Raw genomic sequence first — 19858 nt, 5'->3', positions numbered from 1 at the left:
CGGGTTGTGTAGGACAAATAGAGACAGTAGGATGAGATAAGGGGGGAGCTGGCAAAGTTATTGATGAGCAGATGTGATGGAGACTTGCCTGTGTATGCACACTGCATTTTCAGCACAACCACTTTGCTGTTAGGGTTCAGAAGACTCTTTTTTTTTTTGCATTGGCATTAAAACTGTCATGAAACTAGGGTAAACAGATTTTCACAATTAAAAACTGGAAGACTATTATTGAAGTGAAAATCAAATATACAATAAATTCTCACCAGGAACTATTTATAACCAATGTAATCGCTAGTCAATCAAATAGCTAATCTTGCTATTTTAGTGGACAGTTCAACAGTGCTAAACAAGGCAATGCATCCAACCTTATCCAACCTTTTTTGCTGAAATGTCTGATTAAAGACAAAAAAAAAAGTTCTCAAAATCAAACAGGTTTTGCAATTGTGAGCTAGCTCTTTGTATTGAATCTCATCTACCAAAACAAGTGACCAGCTAGAGTCACTACATTGTATTGTGAACGGTTAGAAGCTAATTTACTCTTGGCAGCAGATGGCCAAGACCCCAAAGACTGGACACTATTTAACCAAGCATCACTGATTTAGACTTTTTTGTATCCTCAGTTTTTATTTTACTCAATAATACGTTCACCTCCTATGATATATATATATATATATTTTTTTTTTTACCCCCGTTTCCCATCTAAAGGACAATGTCTCCTTTAGCTCCCCATTTTTTCTCCCGCTCACTCTACTACCCCACCCCACCTCATTTAATTCTAATCTGAAGGCCGTTTCTCTCATTAATACACCATCCGACTTACAGTAAGGACGCGTGCATTGCTATTAATCGATGAGCTTCTCCTTTCCTTTCCACTCATTTGCTTTGCTATTTCTTTTTCTCTTTGCGCCAGACTTTCCAATTTTCACCATTGGTTTTAATCAGCTTCTTAAGCTCTACGTTCTGCATGAGAGGATAAGACACAAGAGAGTGAGAAGGAAGGGGGGAACGCTTGCGGGATTAACATTTTCACTGCTTCCACATCTTCTCCCTCCCTTTTTTTCTACCCCCTTGTCTCTTTCTTTCCCATTCTTTAGTTGGTTCCTTAGGGGAAAATGGATAAAAGGCAGAGGATGACCTCTTTACTCGCAAGAAGTGATTGATCAGCACTTTAAAACACGGCGAAAAAGCTTAATTTAATGGGGACGCTGCCTCAACCTCTTTGATTTGGCTAACATGTTGAAAATCCTATACTTCTTCTCACTCCCTTGAGTTGGGAAATTGCTTTTGGTTTTCTTTGTGTTGGTGTGAACTAAAATGAACCTGCGGGGCCTCACAGCCGATTGGTGGCCATGCAAGGAGCTGCCTGCTATATGTCAAGGTCATTTTTATGTGTTTATCTAGCGCTACTTCCTTTTGGCCAGTGGTGTGGATAACTTTGATTAATGGTTGAAGAACAAACACACTCAGTGCTAATGTACACGACTCAGCAAACTGGCGGCCATGTGCTAATATTGAGTTTTGGAGAAAAGGAACGCGGCAGCAGGAGCAATAAGTCGTCTGCTCCCGTGACCTCCAACCTTTTAACAGGAAGTCCAAACCAAAATAAATCAAACACAGAAGCCACAGTGAGATACAATTTTATGCAGCTGGATCTGTGACAGTCCCGAGTCCTGACTGAGCCGCATTCTTTTTTACATTTACTCAAAGATACACACTTTACCTGCATGTCTGCAATATACTGTATAATTTGTTTAAAGTATGGCCTGACCGAGAAATTGGCCGGCCGCTTTAATCGGCCGATTATAGCCCTTCAAACATCCCCCAAAATAATCAGCCAAATGGCCGATGTTTGCCTTTGGTTTTTACCTTTATGTACTCTAACCATTTAGAGGATTTGCCCAAAAAGTAAAAATGGAATCATTATTTACACATCAACTATAGAATAACTTTATATCATAATAAAATCTGTTAATAAAGTCATAATACGGACCGATCATTAAAAACAAAATAAATCTTCATTGCTTAGGTTAGCAATGCAATGGATGTCACTATTTTACATGCAGCCTAATGTCACAGTAAAAAATAAAAACATTGTGTCACATAAATCAAACAAAAATAAGTTTCAACTACTGGTAACACATACACACATAAAGCAAAGGATTAATGTCCTTATAACTTAATTAATTAAATACAAAGTATAGGTGGGGAACGGAAAAGTTACTATTTATAACAATATAATGACAGTTGACTACTGCTATTTGGGAGGAATAGGGACGGTCCATGAATAGCTAAAATTTGTGTATAATTGAGACCCATTGAAATGCATTAGAGGGGAATATATGCTATTTATATATATTTTTTTAATTAATCAGTCAATTACTTGGTAGTCAGTAAGTGTTATCAGTATTTTTTCTGCCAAAATTGGCACAGGCATCAGCCAAAAAAAAATCAATATCGTCGTGTCCTCCTTTAAAATTAGCTACTACATAAAACACATCTATCAAATGTAGCAAAAATCAATCACCAAAGCTTCACCTGTGCAATTGTTGGTACTGTTGGCCAAATCTTAGTTATTTTCTAAATGCAAGTAGGATGTTAGTGAAAGAGATGCAGTAATGATTTGAGGTCAGGCTGTGTTAAAATACATTTTCAGTTAGGGTTAGGGAAACACGAATCTCCTTCCGTGTGAATTTACACCAATGGACGTTAACAAACACAAGCTTAACCAATTACTGTAGAGAAGATGCGAGTCATGCAATCTCAAACAGTATTTCAAATGTAGGCCAGATGATTGCAAAAGCATAGTTGCGGAATTAAATTGTACCGCTAATCCTTTCAAAATGTTACTTTCATTCACGGAAGATACTGATCCATTTTTCCAATTTGGAAAATGGGACATATGTTTGACCAAAAATGATTGTACATAATTCTGTCATGTTCAAATTCTTTTCAGAAACAGTAAATCAGGATTAGTCATACTTTTGTTTTCCATCTTTCTTAGCTTGTAGCCCTGGCACCTTCAAGTACAAGCAAGGGGAAGGCTTCTGCTTGCCTTGTCCCGCAAACAGCCGTGCCAGTGCCGGAGCGGCAAGCGTTTGCTCCTGTCGGAACGGTTATTACCGCTCGGACACGGACACACCCGACTCCTCATGCACAAGTAAGTGGCGATTGTTTTTATTTTTATATGTATCCTTCTGACCTTTTCTCCATTTGCCATGAACGGGCCTGTCACAGTTGATCCTGGGATGAAAAGTGATTGGCAATTAATTTTGGTCACGGTCATGGTCACGAGGCCTTCACTTCCCTCATGGATTTTGGGCCATCAGTAAGTGTTATCACCACTCGGAACAGGAGTTTGTTCCCACCAGGGCACACAGAAGGCAAACACTTCTGCTTGTTTTCCCACTGTTATCTAAAACGTTATCATCCTGGCCCAGCTGCCTTCAAAGAGAAGTCTATCTCACCTCAGTGTTTTTTAGAGCCTGACTATTCTTTTATTAAATGCAAACATGCACACATCGGAGCAGATGCATTCACTGGAGACCTGTGAAGAATCTGCATTTCCTGTCTGTTGCTGGTGTGAGGTGGTTAGTGGGGTGGTGTACGGGGATGTGTGTTCCCCAGCGCAATGAAAGATAAGGTTCTGGTAATTGGATAAGAAATGCCAATAGATTCTTTCACTTGTCCTCCATCCCTAATTACACACCGTGTGTGTGTGTAAAAGTCAACTTGCAATTCAAATTTAAACATTTTTTTTTCCTACTGAACTGGTGGAACAGGCTCATTAAAAAGAAGAAAAATCTGTTCCAATTAATGTGTGAAAACAATACCACAACAAAAGGGAGCATTTGTGGGTCACAAGTTGATTGCAAATATGATTGAATACATTTTAAATTAAAGTGTAATGAAGCAATCGGAACTCTTATTGTCTCGTACATGACTGCGGTGTGAAAAAGACAAATTTGAGTACACCTTTTATGCACGGAGATTTAATTCAGACTCATTCCCAACCTATTTTCCTCATCCCATCTCGTCTTTTGCAGCTGTTCCCTCCTCCCCACGCAATGTCATCTCCAGTGTGAATGAAACCTCGCTGGTCCTGGAATGGAGTGAACCGCGGGATCTGGGCGGCCGCGATGACACCTTTTACAACGTCATCTGTAAGAAGTGCCTGCCTGAACGGGGAATGTGCTCCCGCTGCGATGACAATGTGGATATCTCACCACGCCACCTGGGTTTGACCCAGCGCAGAGTGGCGGTGCGCAACCTGCAAGCCCATACACAGTACAGCTTTGAGATCCAAGCTGTCAATGGCGTTTCCAACAAAAGTCCGTACACACCTCAGTTTTCTGCTGTCAACATCACCACTAATCAGGCCGGTAGGTGCAACTGTGTAGTTCTGAGGATACTTAATCTTCCACAATTTCTTTCTGTATCAATAAAGTGTCCACATATCTAGTAGAGCTGTGGTAATGGAGAAAATGTTATATCCCTATATTAGCCAATATAGTATTTTTTCCCCTTAAAATCACATAAAGTAATGGCTAATATCTCAATTTATTTAAAAAAGGCATACAGTGTATTATATTGAAAACACACACAAGCACACACACAAAATATATTAATAAAACTAAAATAGAACACAGACATGCAGTGGCCGAAATAATACAGTTACCAATATCTGCGAGTATAAACATTTATCAAGGCATGCATTAAAGCGCAAACCATTAAAATGAATGTCTACAACCAATAGAATAACTAATAAACAAACTGTTTTAGAGGTTGACTTTTTTTTTTTTGGGAGAGGTTGATTTTTCTGAGGGTTTACTCAACTGTGGTGTGTGTCTGAATACTAAGGGTGCTGCTATGTAAAAAGAGTTTGCAGATCAGAAATGAAAAAGATGAAAGAGATGAAGAAGAAAGTAAAAGTGTGGATAAACAAGTAAACAGATACTGAATTCAGGGGTGCCAAACATACGGCCTGCGGGCCAGAACCTTCCCGTCAATGGGTCCAATCTGGTCCATGAGGACAGAACACAAACTGCAGTTTTTCACTACAATTAACCATTGTTGGTAATTTTGTCCACTGGAGGACTTACTGATGACCACTTAAATGACATTCTGAAATTTGGTTGATACTCAGGATTTGAGGCAAAAATTTTGCACTCATTTATTTTAAGAAATTTCACATCATATGAGTAATTATTTGAAAAAAACATATATATATATATATATATATATATATATATATATATATAGATGTTGACCTTTCATTATTTATAGCTTATTAAACTGGTCCAACCCACTTGAGATCAAAATTTAGGTGAAAGAGGCCCCTGAATTATAATGACCTGATGTAATTGGATGCTATGTTAGCTCTACATGCTGAACTGTAAATAAAGTGGGGAAAAAAAAGAAATTCAAGTCTGCCTATTCAAAATACCACAGTTCTAGCGACCAAGTCACACCGCCCGGTGGCGCAGCCAGTAACTGGAGACCGAACCAAACTGACAACTTTTAGCAGTGGATGACTTGGTCCATACCAGCTGCAAACTAATATTAATTAAATATTGCAGGACATTTTGATAATTTTGAAAGCACCTTGTGAAAGACAAGATGCAAGCTCTACTACCGAGCCTAACCTGTTCTGTATAGAACATGTGAGCTTTGCTCAAAATATATACTTTGTAAAGGACGTTTATCACAAGCACAGCTTGCTTTGTTCGACCACCACTCCAAGTCGCAATAGGGAGTGTATTCAACATGTTGAACCCTCAATATTCTAGTAGCCAACTGTTCCTAGCACACTGTTTCACCAGCCTACAGCAACAGCAGTAACTAGGTCAAGGCAATCAGTCATTCTTTTGTTTTGTTTGTGTTTGAAGAGAAGATTGCTAGATTTTTTAAATTAAATTATTATTATTATTATTATTATTATTATATGTAAGAATTATTATTATTATTATTATATGTAAGAATCTGGCTTGGTATACTTGATGGTGACAGTCTGTCGAAATGGCTTTTGTTAAGGTTTCTCTGGCCTTTTTAAATTCAACTTTGGTTTAGTCGCTTGGTTAAATTTGCTCTTTCTGTAGGCTTAGACAACATAAAGGATTATTTGTGTCCCCATCCCCCTCATCATCTTCTCTCTGTGATCTTGTCCTTTACCCTTGAGGCTCTGCTCTTCTAAAAAATGCTATGGGAATGCCTTCTCTTCTTGGGTCTTGGACCCAAGGGTTCAGAGTCTTATGATAGGCCCTCATTGTCTTATGAAGGGTACTACACTACGAAGACAGAAACCAGTGTGTATTCATGGTAGCCAAGGTCAGATCAGAGCAGGATGAGAGGAAAAGAGGAGCAAGAGTGGATCATCTGTGATTAGATTATTACCGGTGTAGACCCCAAGACCTTTCCCACATGTGCATTCAACTTTAAGAACCAAAATAAATACAAGGGTGGTGATAAGCCGCGGAGGCCACCTCCATGGTTACTTCTACATCTGCTCCTGCAGGACAGAGCCTAATCCCCTGGCAGGAGTAAGTAGGGGATCTACCCTGGAAGCATTGTCTTTTGAGAAAGAAAGAGGTGTGGTGGAGGTCTGGGATAGGGTGGGCTTGCATGGGAGGGAGAAAAAAGGCTTTGGGGAAGCAAAGGAGGGGAGAGGAGAACAGAAGGATGCCTGGCCCCAGACACAAGCTGGATTTGGAGTAGAAAAATGCAAGGGGTGGGGGATCAAAGAACAAAAAAACTGGGGTTTGCATCCCCTGTTTTAACAAGAGCCTGCCAGGCTTGTGTGTTGGTGAGTAAAGTGAGAACGTTTAAGACAAAGGGGTGATACTGCACTGCAATGGTGATAAAAATGTAAGATTGACAGATGGCAAAATGTCAAAGGAAGGTTTAAGGATGGAAAAGGGGAGAAGTTTTAAGACTCAAAGTGAGACAGCTGAAGTTATGAAACAACGGACCTGAATGTAGGAGAGAATGAGTCAGATGTTCAGATCAGGCTTGAACTGAGAAGAGAGGGAAAAGAGGCCAAGATAGAGAGATCACTTACTGGAACTTGAAAAGGCAAATACAGCCTGAAAACTCAGGTGGGTGGTATAACAGTGTGTTATATTTAATCTCTCTTTCTTTGAAAATGTTTATTTCGTATATCATTATGCTCACTAAATGGTCCATTCAGCGTACATTTTTCATCAATAATGGTGATGATTGGTTTTATTAAGTTGCTGCTGTGAGTACAAAATAGGCTAGGACTTGAATTCTCCAAAAAACAAAACTGATATCGTTTGTTTTCCCTTTTTTTGTGTGCGTTTTGTAGCTCCGTCTGCAGTACCCACAGTTCACCTGATGGCAGCCACAGCGAGTACCATGAGCCTTTCCTGGTTGCCTCCAGAAAAACCCAACGGAATCATTTTGGATTATGAGATTAAGTACCATGAGAAGGTAAGCAGAAATGTAAGTCCTCTAATTCAATCCAATTTCACTGACACTCATGGTCACCGTGTCATCTGTGCATTTGTAAATGAGGAAAACAATGCCAGTGCTGATAAACACATGGTTTCAGCGAAGCAAGTCACCATTTCCCATCTTTGTTTGAGTAATCCTCCCCGAATTATTCCCCTCTTTCATTCTCTCCCTGCCCGAGTATTTACTATATCGCCATTCTGCTCTGTCTTTCTGTACACCACTGATTCTTCCTCTCCCTGGTAGCCTTCTATATTATAACCCTCATCTTCTCCCCATCCTTCCATTAGAAATTATTTTTCAGGGGTGCACAGAACTGTGACTGGAAGTGCCTCGGGGAGTAAACAAAGGCATTCAGTGTATATCTGCTGTTTGTTGTCTTGCCCTCGTCCCAATGGATTACCAAGACAGCTCTAACATGCCTCACTATTTCGGCTTCTTACTTTTTCATTCCCTTTCACCAGTTAACAAAGTGAAATTGGTCAGCCATGCTAGGAACAGTAGCTCATCGGAGCAGGATAAGGATTAATGAGATGACCCAGGGATCTTGTATATGATATCTTATGGTGTTTTTCACTTGTTTTCATCTTTGGCTGTGTCTCTCTACAGGATCAGGGTGAAGCCATTGCTCATACAATGACGGCTCAACGGAGCAATGCCCGCGTCGAAGGTCTCAAGGCTGGTACACCTTATGTGGTGCAGGTCCGTGCACGAACAGTGGCTGGATATGGCCGTTATAGCAGCCCAGCTGACTTCAGTACCAACCTGCAAAGTATGTCACTCTCATATCTGTTTGTATTATTATTATTATTATTATTATTATTATTATTATTATTATTGTCATCATGGGATATATGGGCTTAGCAGCAAAAACTCCATAATGGAGACAGTATATGGTTATGGTGTGAGAGGCAAACTCTCTAAGACTATGTATTCATAAATTTCACACAATTGGGATCTGAACTTTTCTTTCTTCATCATCAAGCTGACCCACCAAAACTGTGGCAGGAGCAACTACCCCTCATCGTAGGATCAGCCACTGCAGTCTTCGTCTTCATCATTGCCGTCGTGGTCATCGCCATTGTCTGCCTCAGGTATAAATATGATTCATATATAATGAAAAAAAATGACATGATATATCCGCCAAGATACCAAGACATGTTATAGAACAGGGGTCACCAACTCCAGTCCTTTGGTTTCCCTCCTTCAACACACCTGATTCAAATGATCAAATCATCAGCAAGGTCTGCAGAAGCTTGGTGATGATCCTGACCATTTAAATCAGGTGTGTTAGAGCAGGGAAACATCTGAAGCTGTGTTTTTTTAACCTTCTTGGAGGTACGGAACCCCACAAGTTTCCTTTGCATATTCAAACCCTTTATTGAAAAATAAAATGTTTTTTTGGGGGGTGGGGGGGTCAAACACAAGAAACTGGTATAAGGTTTACTGGGGAACAAAATGAACAGGGAGAGTTGGTGACCCCTGGTAATAGAAGCTGATGAATGGATTGGTGAGCTGGAGCATTTTTAATAGCATTACAGTTTGAGGAAAATCACTTTTTCAAAACTTACTGGCCTCCAGAAAGTTCAAATAGTGGACATTTTTGCAGAAGATATTTTCAAGTTCAACTTGAATGAACAGAGATAGATTCAAATGTCAACTTTGTTTACATGTCCTCCAATCCATCCCAGGACGGCGTCAGTGGATTGCTTGCTGTGTGCCACCTATAAGGCCACTGAATACCAGACAGTTTTGTGAGTCTGTGAACAGTAAACACCTTTGATTAAAACATCACTTTGCACATAGTTTTACCTGGTAGGCTTGATATCCAATCTCAGCACCAAGTGTGCAATTCTCTGACCACAAAGAAACCTGGTGGGCCCTCGTCTGCAGGGTCTTAACAGTATAAGCGTTGTTCTTCACACCTTTCACAAAGCGGAACATCACTTTGGTTTAAACATATTTGTTTGTCCTTGCACAACTTATTTGTCAAGCAGACTGGCACGTGCGCAAATGTACATGTGAAAGGTTGGCGCCAACCACCGACAGGCACCCACTCTGTTCCCTTCTCAAGCCTGTTCAGGCAGTGGCTGACAAGCGTGGGCATTGGTCACGCTACAATGAATAATAATCTCCCCGGCTCCCCCTCTGCTCACCCCTCCACTCTCTTCTATTTTCACACCGTTGTGTCTCTCGCAGGGTCTCAGCTTAACTACTGCTTCGACTGCCATAAAAGAACACAGAGAAAATAATAACACAAAAACGCCGGGCTTGGGTATATTCCGGAACCAAATTAGAATTTGAAATAAGATGCAAATCACCACCGGGTATTATTGCCCTGGTTACTGGTTACACAATAAAGGATGCACATAAAGATGTAATTTAAAAAGAAAAACCCTGCCCCCTTGCCTCACCATCATTTTTGTAGCCACCATCCAACCTCCCCCAGTACGGATTTGGTAAAATGGAAAATAGTTGCTAACAGAAGGAGAGGAAGGGCTATGGTGAAAATTTTAACTGTGGAGTGGATTAAAAACACAGCTAGGGCAAAGGAAATTAAACAGTTTGATGACCGTGTAAGGTAGGCAAACTGTTTGAGTCTGTTCTGTAAGCTGCTTTAAAGATACAGAGACTGACTAGTTTTACTTGCTGTTTCAGACAATGAATGTTGTGACACCAGCCAACACTGATGCAATCTCTTTCTGTTTCCAAAGCAATGTGGTTATGCTGTTCCAGACATCAATAGTGATCCGTATCCGCACTGTCACCATATTGTCACTTTGTTGTCGCCCAAATGATTCATTATTAACATAATCATTATCTTTTCACAGAAAGCAAAGGAATGGTTCAGAGTCAGAATACACTGAGAAACTACAGCAATACAGTAAGTATCTTTGCTGGCATGTATTTCCTATTTTTATCATTAATTAAAAAGGCATCTCAACAAAGTTCTGAGTTGTTTGCTAAAGTTGTGTGGATTGCCAAAATAGCTGAATCATATGCCATTATTTAGTACCCTGCTCTGTGATTTAATAAAACAAACAAAAAAAACATGGTACCTCAAAGGTGAAATTCGGGACACTGCAGTGTGATGATTGGTTAACAGTGATTAGACACTTCAGTTATTGATTGTGCCATCCTTCTTTGCTGAGAATTGTGCCAAGCTTAGCGTGACCAGATTTTCAAAATTAAAAACTGGGACACTACAATTCCGCTGAAAATCAAATTTACAATAAATTCTCAACAGGAACTATTTATTACAAATATCTAGTGACGGATGGTTATGGTACTTCTTTAGCTAAATGCTATCTTAGTTAGCAGTTCAATACCTGTTAACAATGCAATGCACTCACCATTATCCAACATTATTTACTCAGATCCTGAATTGTAACATGGTAAATATGCTGCCAGACAATCTCAGCTTGCATTGGATCTGACCAGCGACTGCAGCATTAGGCTAGTAGTACTACATTTCCCATGATTCTTAGACACGGAAGCAGGAAGTAGATCTTGTTCTGGTATGATGAAAAGATGCATTTTAGCAATTAGATGTGGATGAGAATGAGAACGCAACGTGAATGTGAAAGTAAATAAGAAGGAATTTAACAGTGATAAAACAATGGGCCTGGCGAACACAAGGGTCAAAACTGCGACTGTCACTTGTTAAAACGGGTCATCTGAGCACCCTAACCAAGCTAAATTTACCAGTACTGCTTCGGTGTCAACATGTACACCTATTGAACTAAACTTGACAGCATAGATTCACTCTCCTGTTCTTGCCACTGAATCCCCTATAGTCACTCCGGGAATGAAGGTCTACATTGACCCGTTCACCTACGAGGACCCCAACGAAGCCGTGAGGGAGTTTGCCAAAGAGATTGATGTCTCCTGCGTGAAGATCGAGGAGGTCATCGGCGCAGGTAACCCACCAAAGCTCCTGAGCTACAGGGGGAAGACTGCTAGTCACCTCCAGGCCATACCGTTAGAGGACTTCACACCAAGCGGTACTTTCACTCAATTCATCGGTATGACCTTACCCCCTCCCCTATCTGACTTGTCACCTATTAGAAATTCCTCTCTAGTCTCATAGATTTCACCAGCTAAATCTGATCTCAGAGGCACATTGATTTCCCCCTTTTTGTTTTAATTTTAGGGCCGATGTAACACCATTTGTGTTAGATGATTGTTTCACTGTGATGGAAAAGTTGAGTCTAGTCTTGGACTGGTTTCACAAAGAGCTTTCATATATACACACAAAACAGTTTAGCAATCTCTGTCAAGTTGATTATGAAAGCTTCAAACTGCCATACTGCAAAAAAATGTTTCAGTTACATGAAATATGTCCATGCAAGCTATATACAAAGATGCATTACTGACTACACACAAAGCTATCTATAATTCTGATGCCAGTAATTCTTAAAGTCATAAAGTTGAGGAAAAGGCAAAACGTACAGCCCACGTAAACCGTCCCTTAGAACATTTAAAGTCACATGAACTTGTTCTGGACCCTTCTGTTTGGTTATCTTTTTTCAGAAATGAACTTTTATTCTTTTCATTGTAAGTTGTTTAAAAAATGTGAAAGATTAAAAGTCATGTAATAGCTGCTGCCAAGTGACCTCACAGATACAACTTTCATGGAACGTGTAGATATTTGCTCACTGCTTTGAAACATCTTTACGATTCAGTTTAATTCAAAGTCAAGTCTGAAGTCAAGTTTTATGGAACACTCCATTTTGAAACGCATTTGATCTAGTGTCATACATTTGATCTATTATCTAGCCTTAAGTTATTCTTTGTGAAACCATTTCAAGGAACCAGAGAGTAGCTGTGCAAGGACAAGGATATAATTTTCTGTGAAGGATTATTGCATGGCAAAACAGTCTCACGACTTAAACGAGACCAAAAAGTAGACTCTTGGAAAGTCTCACACTACTTTCAGTTTTGGACTTCCTTTTAAATATATTGAAATTGAGGTTCAAACCACTGACAGTCAGATGCTCAATGAAGCATCTCCTGGGGCAAATATGGCTCTAATACAATTACCATAACTTGTTTAGTTGCATTACCCCCAGATTCCGCTGGAGTAAAAGATATTTATGAAAAGGCCAGGAAATTATAGTGGCCCCAATTTTTAAAATTGGTTGGATTCCGCTTAAGTAATTTCAGAATACTTTCAGCCAAGCTAGATTTTATTTTGACATAAAATCCTTGCACATAATACTTCTTCTGGTTAGTTTCCTCCCTGAAGAGCCTTCCCTGACATTTTATGTTGTGGTGTAAATGGTGCAACAATTTTCAGTGAACTTAATTGAATATATTTCATAGTTATATCTGCTCAAAATACTGCAGGAATTGTGCCAAGTGAGCTTGATTTTTCTGATCGTATCTGAGCCAAAATAGAGGCCGTTGTGATGGCAGAGAAGGGATTTCCTACTACTGCTTCTGCTACTACCATTACTACTGCTACTACTACTACGACAGTTCTCCTGCTGCTGAGGCTACTACTTGAAACCTGTTACTTCGCAGCATTCGCAGTGACGACCCCGTCTTCCATGTCCCCCTCCTTTCCTTTATTCCCCTTCTCAATTCTTGCATTCCTGCCTCCATTGCCCACAACTTCCTTCACCGTGCCACCTTTTGACTCCTGTTGACACGCATCACTGTGGCCATCACGCTTGGTGTAGAATTCAAACATAAACCATCCACCGCCCCCAGAACCCCCAAACTTCTATCTCCGCCTATCTCCTCCTCCTGTGTCTACTTCTCTGACCCTTGCAAAGCTCAGCTCCACTTCCCCCTGTAAATGACACCCTTCCTATTCACTCCCCGTTACAATCCTGTCGCCATCACGTCATTATTTATTTTTCTGCATCGGCTCACATTTTGCATCAAATGCTTTAGTTAATCGACATATAATCACTATATGCTCCTCCATCATCACCGTCCTTTGACTATGGCCTTGAGTCCTGGCTTTTTTGTGCAGTTGCCCCTGTCCCACACCTTCTGCCTTTCCCTGGCTCCTTGGTTCTAACCAGTTAATTGTGCCCTCTCCCTTTTTCTCCCCCACTCTCCTTCACTCTTCCATCATACGTCTCTCCCCACCCTATGTCTCTCTCTCTCTCTTGCCATCGTTCCTCTCCTTCTTTGCTGTTTCTTTCTACCTGTCACCACCTGGGCTCTCGCAGGAGAGTTTGGTGAGGTGTGCCGCGGTCGCCTCAAGCTGCCCGGCCGCCGTGAGATCATTGTTGCTATCAAGACTCTCAAAGTGGGCTACACTGACCGACAGAGGAGAGACTTCCTCTCAGAGGCGTCCATCATGGGCCAGTTTGACCACCCCAATATCATCCGCTTGGAAGGGGTGGTCACCAAGAGTCGACCAGTGATGATCGTGACCGAATTCATGGAAAATGGAGCACTAGATTCATTCCTAAGGGTGAGGACAAGCTTTTTTTTCTTTTGTATTCATGAGATATTCAGTTTACCAAACTTCGACTAGTGTTGTAGTTCTCCAGACAACTTTTTAAGGGTCTCGTCAGAATCAGAATCAAAGGCATTTGTTTCTCGGTCTTGTCTCGGACAGGACAGACTAGGGATTTTTGATCAAGACTGGTCTAGAATAGGCCAGTACTACTGTGATGATTGTGATTACAGTAATTTCTGGACTATAAGGCGCACCTGTCTATAAGCTGCGCTAGCAAAATTTGGGGAATACTCGACGAAAAGTGTTGGTCTTGTCTTGGTCTCGAAACTCTCTAGTCTCGATAATGTCTTGTTCTTGGTTGGTGTGGTCTTGACTACAACAATAGCTGCAACACTGACTAGACCAGGGGTGGGCAAACTCCTGAAGTCCTGCAGGTTTGGATGTTTCCCTTCTTCAACACAGCTGATACATGATCAGCTCATCAGCAAGCTCTGATAGCCTGATAACTTTCCTGTTTGGAATCAGCTGCGTTGGAGCAGGGAAACATCCAAAACCTGCAGGACTCCGGCCCTTGAGGATAGAGTTTGCCCACCACTGGACTAGACCCTACTCTGCAAATATTTGCACCAAAATCTGCTTTTATTTATTTCACTTAAATTGCCGATACAAGGTCATCAGTTTAGATCAAGGATATACATTGTGATTCATGTAAATGGTGACAGTTTAAAAGAGAAATAGGAAAGTATGAAGCATAAATGATGCAGTAAAGTGAACGATGAGAATATGTACACAAAATAAGTATGCATAACTGACAGAGGAATATTAAATAAAGGCAAGTAATGAATACATTGACCTTGTTCTGCAATCCAGTTCATCTTTGATATTTTCTCTTTTTCTTTGCCAGCTCAATGATGGGCAGTTCACAGTGATTCAGCTCGTTGGCATGCTGCGTGGCATCGCAGCAGGAATGAAGTACCTGTCAGATATGAATTACGTGCACAGAGACTTGGCTGCCCGTAACATCCTGGTCAACAGTAACCTGGTGTGCAAGGTGTCTGACTTCGGCCTATCTCGTTTCCTTGAGGATGACCCTACAGACCCTACCTACACAAGCTCACTGGTAAGCTTCTACAATGTGTGTGTCTGAGTGTGTGTACATGTGCTGCATCTAACATTTTTACTTATAAATAAATCATAATAATAAATAAATTATACATCTGAGCCCAACTCATAAAAGGAATCCATGAGACTGTTGCAGGTCTACTCGCACTTGACACTACCAACATGCTTTTCTACTAAGGGATACAGGGAAGGGACTTTGATCTCAATCTGGACAGCAGAACCATGTGATAAAAAGAGACTACAATATGGTCTCACAGATGTTTCGGGGAAAATCATATTTATAGTCCAGTAATGTATACTCTATAACATTGCTTCTATTTCTTGCACGTGCTACCCACGTTGCAATCTAGCGTTATTGCTGACAAATGCTGAAAATGCTACAATTAGTGACAAAAAATGCATCATTTAGCAAAATTTGTCACTGAGTGGTTAGTGCAGGGACACCAGCATTTAATGACAGTTAGCAACATCAGCCACTACTTTATTTGAGGGGATGCTGCGGCTCAGTTGGTAGAGCAGATTGGCCAGTGACTGAAGGGTCAGTGGTTCCAATCCGGCTCCATCGGTCTGCTGTCAAAGTGTCCTTTGGCAACATAAATTGGATTGTAAATTAGGAAAGGTTCTCAATGATCGTTATAAACAAAGAATAAATAAATACAATCAAACTTTATTTATGTAGGATTTTTCATGCATAAAAATGCAACTCAAAGTGCGGTGCAATTGAAACATCCAATGGACAGCAGAAAAACACAACCTGCCCATCCCTCCAACATCCCCGTGAGCACGCCGGCACTCACGCATACACACACACGCACACACACAACCTGAAGAATTATGGTTAGAAAAAACATGGTGGGGCACAGAGAAACCCTGTGAGGATAAAACACACTCAAGGGGAGCTCATCCACACTGAATAATGAAATTATGAGATTAATTAATTTGTTGTGTTTATTAAAAAAACTAAAAAAAATATGAAATATACACAATAATGGCAACAAAAACAGACTATTCAGCTAATCAGTAAAGATTATTTGCCATACATACTAGTTGACATACTGTACGCATCGATGTTATCCAAACTTCATATGTTCCTACATTTCATTGTTTTGTAGCCACGTTACTAACCTTTTATGTTGCACGCCTTGCACCCTTGTGTTTGTGCATAAATGTTTCCTCGGATTGCATTTATCTCACCCTCTCTTTTCCTCTTGTATGTGTGTGACTCTGTGTTTGTGCTCCATCCCTCCAGTATTTCATGCTCACCTACTCATTCGCATATCCACAGGGAGGGAAGATCCCTATTCGATGGACGGCACCCGAGGCAATTGCCTACAGGAAGTTCACCTCAGCGAGTGATGTGTGGAGCTACGGCATTGTCATGTGGGAGGTGATGTCATATGGAGAGCGGCCGTATTGGGACATGAGCAATCAAGATGTAAGCTCATTAAGTGACAAGTGACATGCACAGATGTATTTAAGATTGTCAAAGTTTTCTGTTTAAATACATTGCATTGCACACTTGGAATATTTCGTTCTGTCTCACGATTCTGGTTAAAGCCTTTCCCTGATTATCTTTTGTTCTTATTCTCATTTTTTTTTTTTGTTTTTCACTTTCCCTTCCCTCAACAAAGTTTTGGCAAATGGAGGTCACTTTGGTTTCTTACTGACTGTTCCACAGGTGATAAATGCAGTGGAGCAGGACTATCGACTGCCTCCACCGATGGACTGCCCCACAGCACTCCATCAACTCATGTTAGACTGCTGGCTGAAAGAGCGCAACCTACGGCCAAAATTCACCCAGATTGTTGCCACCCTGGATAAACTAATCCGCAACGCCGCAAGCCTCAAAGTGGTCACTAACAGCACACAGTCTACCGGGTAAGTAAGAGGATTGGTTGAGAGATAACAGGACTGAATGCTACCTTTGATTGGCCCTTTAAAAACCCTTGATGTTTACTGGACCCTTCATGCAACTACTTAAGACATTTTGGACTACATACACATAACCCAAAGCTACCACAATAGTCTTCTATTGTGCAGGCACTCAAAGGGTCACCATTTACCAGTTCGTGAACAGTATCAGAGGTGGCAAATCCAGGTCCAGAAAGTAAAAACCCTGCCACAGTTTGGCTTTAGCGCCTTCTGCAAGTTAGCTAGCTCCCTAGCAGGTAAATGAGCACCCGGAGAGCTAGCTAGTTTTTTTCTGGAGTTGGATTTGCCACCTCTGGTCAGTATGTGTTCTAAATCAAACGAAGAGCTAAATTTTGTTCTATGCACAGTCAGTAGCACTGCCGTTATCTACAAGCTGTTTCTTGGAAAGAGTCCGAAGGATATAAAGTGGCAGAGTTTGAGTGATTGGGATTGAGGAGGGGGTGACCTACCTATCTGTCCCTGTATCAGGGTCTTTTTGTCCTACGGGAGGCCTGCAGACAATCGTGGGTTTTGCTCATGGGGGAAACTAGGGTCTCGGTTGGCCACTGTAGTGCCGTTCTTAGAAGATTAAGCTTGCGGTTAATTAGCTCGATTAAGGCGATGCAAAAAGAAGATGGGAGCGCCTTTTAATTAGCCACTAACAAGATTTAAAACGGGCCAGCAGAGAGGTGGCCTCCTACCGAGAAATCTACAATAGGGAGAGACTGTCGTCCTGTTTGGCATTGAAGGCTAGCTGCGGGCTACCTAACATAGTTTGGGAAAAAGTTCTTTGAATCATGTAAAATCGTCATGTTTGACATCAATGCAGGCTTCACCATAGGTGGTCAGAGTAATGGGCAATCATATTTGAAATACTAGTCTTATTGCTCACTTCTCTCTTATGATTTACAAACAGAAATTTCCAACACCCACTGGCTTACAGTCGTAACGAAAAATAATGAGCTAAGTTTGGAGAAACTACGCTAGGCGTTTTAGTTATGGCCAGTGTCATCACCACTGGAGAGACTCGGACATTAGCCTGTGCTCCTACTGTGCTCCCACTGGTAGATGTGGCCAGCAACATACTGGATATTTTTTAAGCTAACTTTAGAGAAGGCGCACCAACAATACCCTATCAAAGAAGAGCCCTGGTCTGGCTTTAACGACAGCCCCGAGGCCTTGAGCACCGAAGCATAGCTCTTATTAAAAATCACTCAATCTACACCACTCAATGGAGCCTCTGTATCACGGTTATTAGCTACAGTTCTTTGCCTGTTCTCTTTTTTTCCCCATCATTCTTCATTCCTCTTTTAATTGTTAATGAATCTAATGCCATCAAAAAGGATGACAAGAATCAACAGAGCAGAGAGAAGGGGAGACAGTAGTGCTCTTTCTCTCCGGCTGCTCCCAGTTCTTTCTCCCCACCCCAAACTCTTTCTCAACACACCTCCCGCTAACTCTTCTCTCCCGCCTCTTCTTCATCCACTCCACTTTTCTCGAAGTTGTTACAATTTGATTAAACTTCCAAGGTGGGCCGTCTATCTGGAGCACTGATCAGCAAAGAGGCTTGAACTGTTCTTTTAAAAGGGGACCTTCTTTGGTCCGTTGAGAAATATTGTACGGGGGAAGGAGTCAACAAAATATTGCGGGAATACATCATATCAACGTGAAGATACACATATATTCACTCACAAATACACATTCATGGAAATCTGGAAATGCATACTAACAACCTAACCTAACCTAGTGCTAAACCTAAAAATAAAAAAAACTCATTCATATTTTTAACCCAGTTTGTCACCTAAATAAAACACATCAAATTGTAATTCACAGAGATGGGAATTCCATCAGTCATTGACGGATGTCCGTTTCGTTAACGACTGACGAATGACAGACTGAAGGAATGCCCACCTCTGTCTGTCGGTCCTAAAATAGTGGTGAGGACATGAAGTGATGACAGAAGCGTGGTTAAAATAAAATCAGGGCCTGACAATTACAGTTTAGTTTGGCTTGAGAAAATGACGGACTGATGATGACGGAAGGGTGCCCAGGCTACTGACGAATGACAGACCAGCAAAATGTTGTAACTTGCCCACCTCTGGCAATTCATACAAGAAATACATACATTTCCACAAACTCATTTGGAGGAAGTCTATCCTCTACATACAAACCCAATTCCCCAAAAGTTGCGACACTATATAAATTGTGAATAAAAACTGAATACAATTATGTGGAAGTGCCAAATTTCAATATTTTGTTCAGAATAGAACATAGATGACAGGTCAAAAGTTTAAACTGAGAAAATGTATAATTTTAAGGAAAAATGTGTTGATTGTAAATTTCATGGTGCCAACAAATCAAAAAAAAGTTGTGACAGGTAGCAATAAGAGGCAGGAAAAGTCAATTGCACTTATAAAAAAAAAACAGCTGGAAGACCAGTTACTGCTAATGAGGTCCACTGGAAACTTGATTGGAGTATAAAAAGAGTTTCTCGGAGTTGCAGTGTCTCTCAGAAGCGAAGCTGGGTAGAGAATCACCAATTCCTCCAATGTTGCGCAGAAAGATAGTGAAGAAATATCAGAAAGGTGTTTACCAGTGAAAAATTGCAAAAAGGTTGAAGTAATCATCATCTACAGTGCATAACATCATCCAAAGATTCAGAGAATCCGGAACAATCTCTGTGTGTAAGGGTCAAGGCTGAAAAATCATACAGCAATACTTCCAGAAAACATTGCGGGTGAACACAATCCACCGTGCCAGCCGCCGTTGCCAGATGAATCTCTACAGTACAAAGAAGAAGCCATTTCTAAAGCAGACCAAGAAGCGCAGGCGTTTCTCTGGGCCAGGGGTCATTTAAAATAGAGTGTGGCAAAGTGAAAACCTGTTTTGTGGTCAGACGAATCACGATTCGAAGTTCTTTGTGGAAAACTGGGGCGC

At 41.0% G+C, this 19858-nt stretch overlaps 1 protein-coding gene across 15 annotated transcripts in view; it reads left to right on the top strand.

The window, feature by feature from the left end:
* Positions 1–19858, top strand: part of ephb3b (eph receptor B3b) — a 66210-nt gene that overhangs the window by 40125 nt on the left and 6227 nt on the right. For 2 of the 15 annotated variants that reach the window (XM_077583532.1, XM_077583520.1), the window contains exons 4-14: positions 3002–3157; positions 4044–4379; positions 7322–7458; positions 8077–8239; positions 8453–8561; positions 10299–10351; positions 11253–11492; positions 13653–13900; positions 14793–15008; positions 16260–16445; positions 16689–16888. In XM_077583532.1, coding sequence (XP_077439658.1) covers positions 3002–3157; positions 4044–4379; positions 7322–7458; positions 8077–8239; positions 8453–8561; positions 10299–10351; positions 11253–11492; positions 13653–13900; positions 14793–15008; positions 16260–16445; positions 16689–16888 — 2044 coding nt within the window. The remainder of the gene's footprint in view (positions 1–3001; positions 3158–4043; positions 4380–7321; positions 7459–8076; positions 8240–8452; positions 8562–10298; positions 10352–11252; positions 11493–13652; positions 13901–14792; positions 15009–16259; positions 16446–16688; positions 16889–19858) is intronic. The other 13 variants (XM_077583534.1, XM_077583531.1, XM_077583522.1 and 10 more) reach the window with 12 other exon arrangements.

Source organism: Vanacampus margaritifer, chromosome 13 (assembly GCF_051991255.1).
Source record: "Vanacampus margaritifer isolate UIUO_Vmar chromosome 13, RoL_Vmar_1.0, whole genome shotgun sequence".
Taxonomy (NCBI): Eukaryota; Metazoa; Chordata; class Actinopteri; order Syngnathiformes; family Syngnathidae; genus Vanacampus; species Vanacampus margaritifer.
Note: the sequence above shows the minus strand (reverse complement) of the source record. Positions and strands in the feature narration are given on the sequence as shown.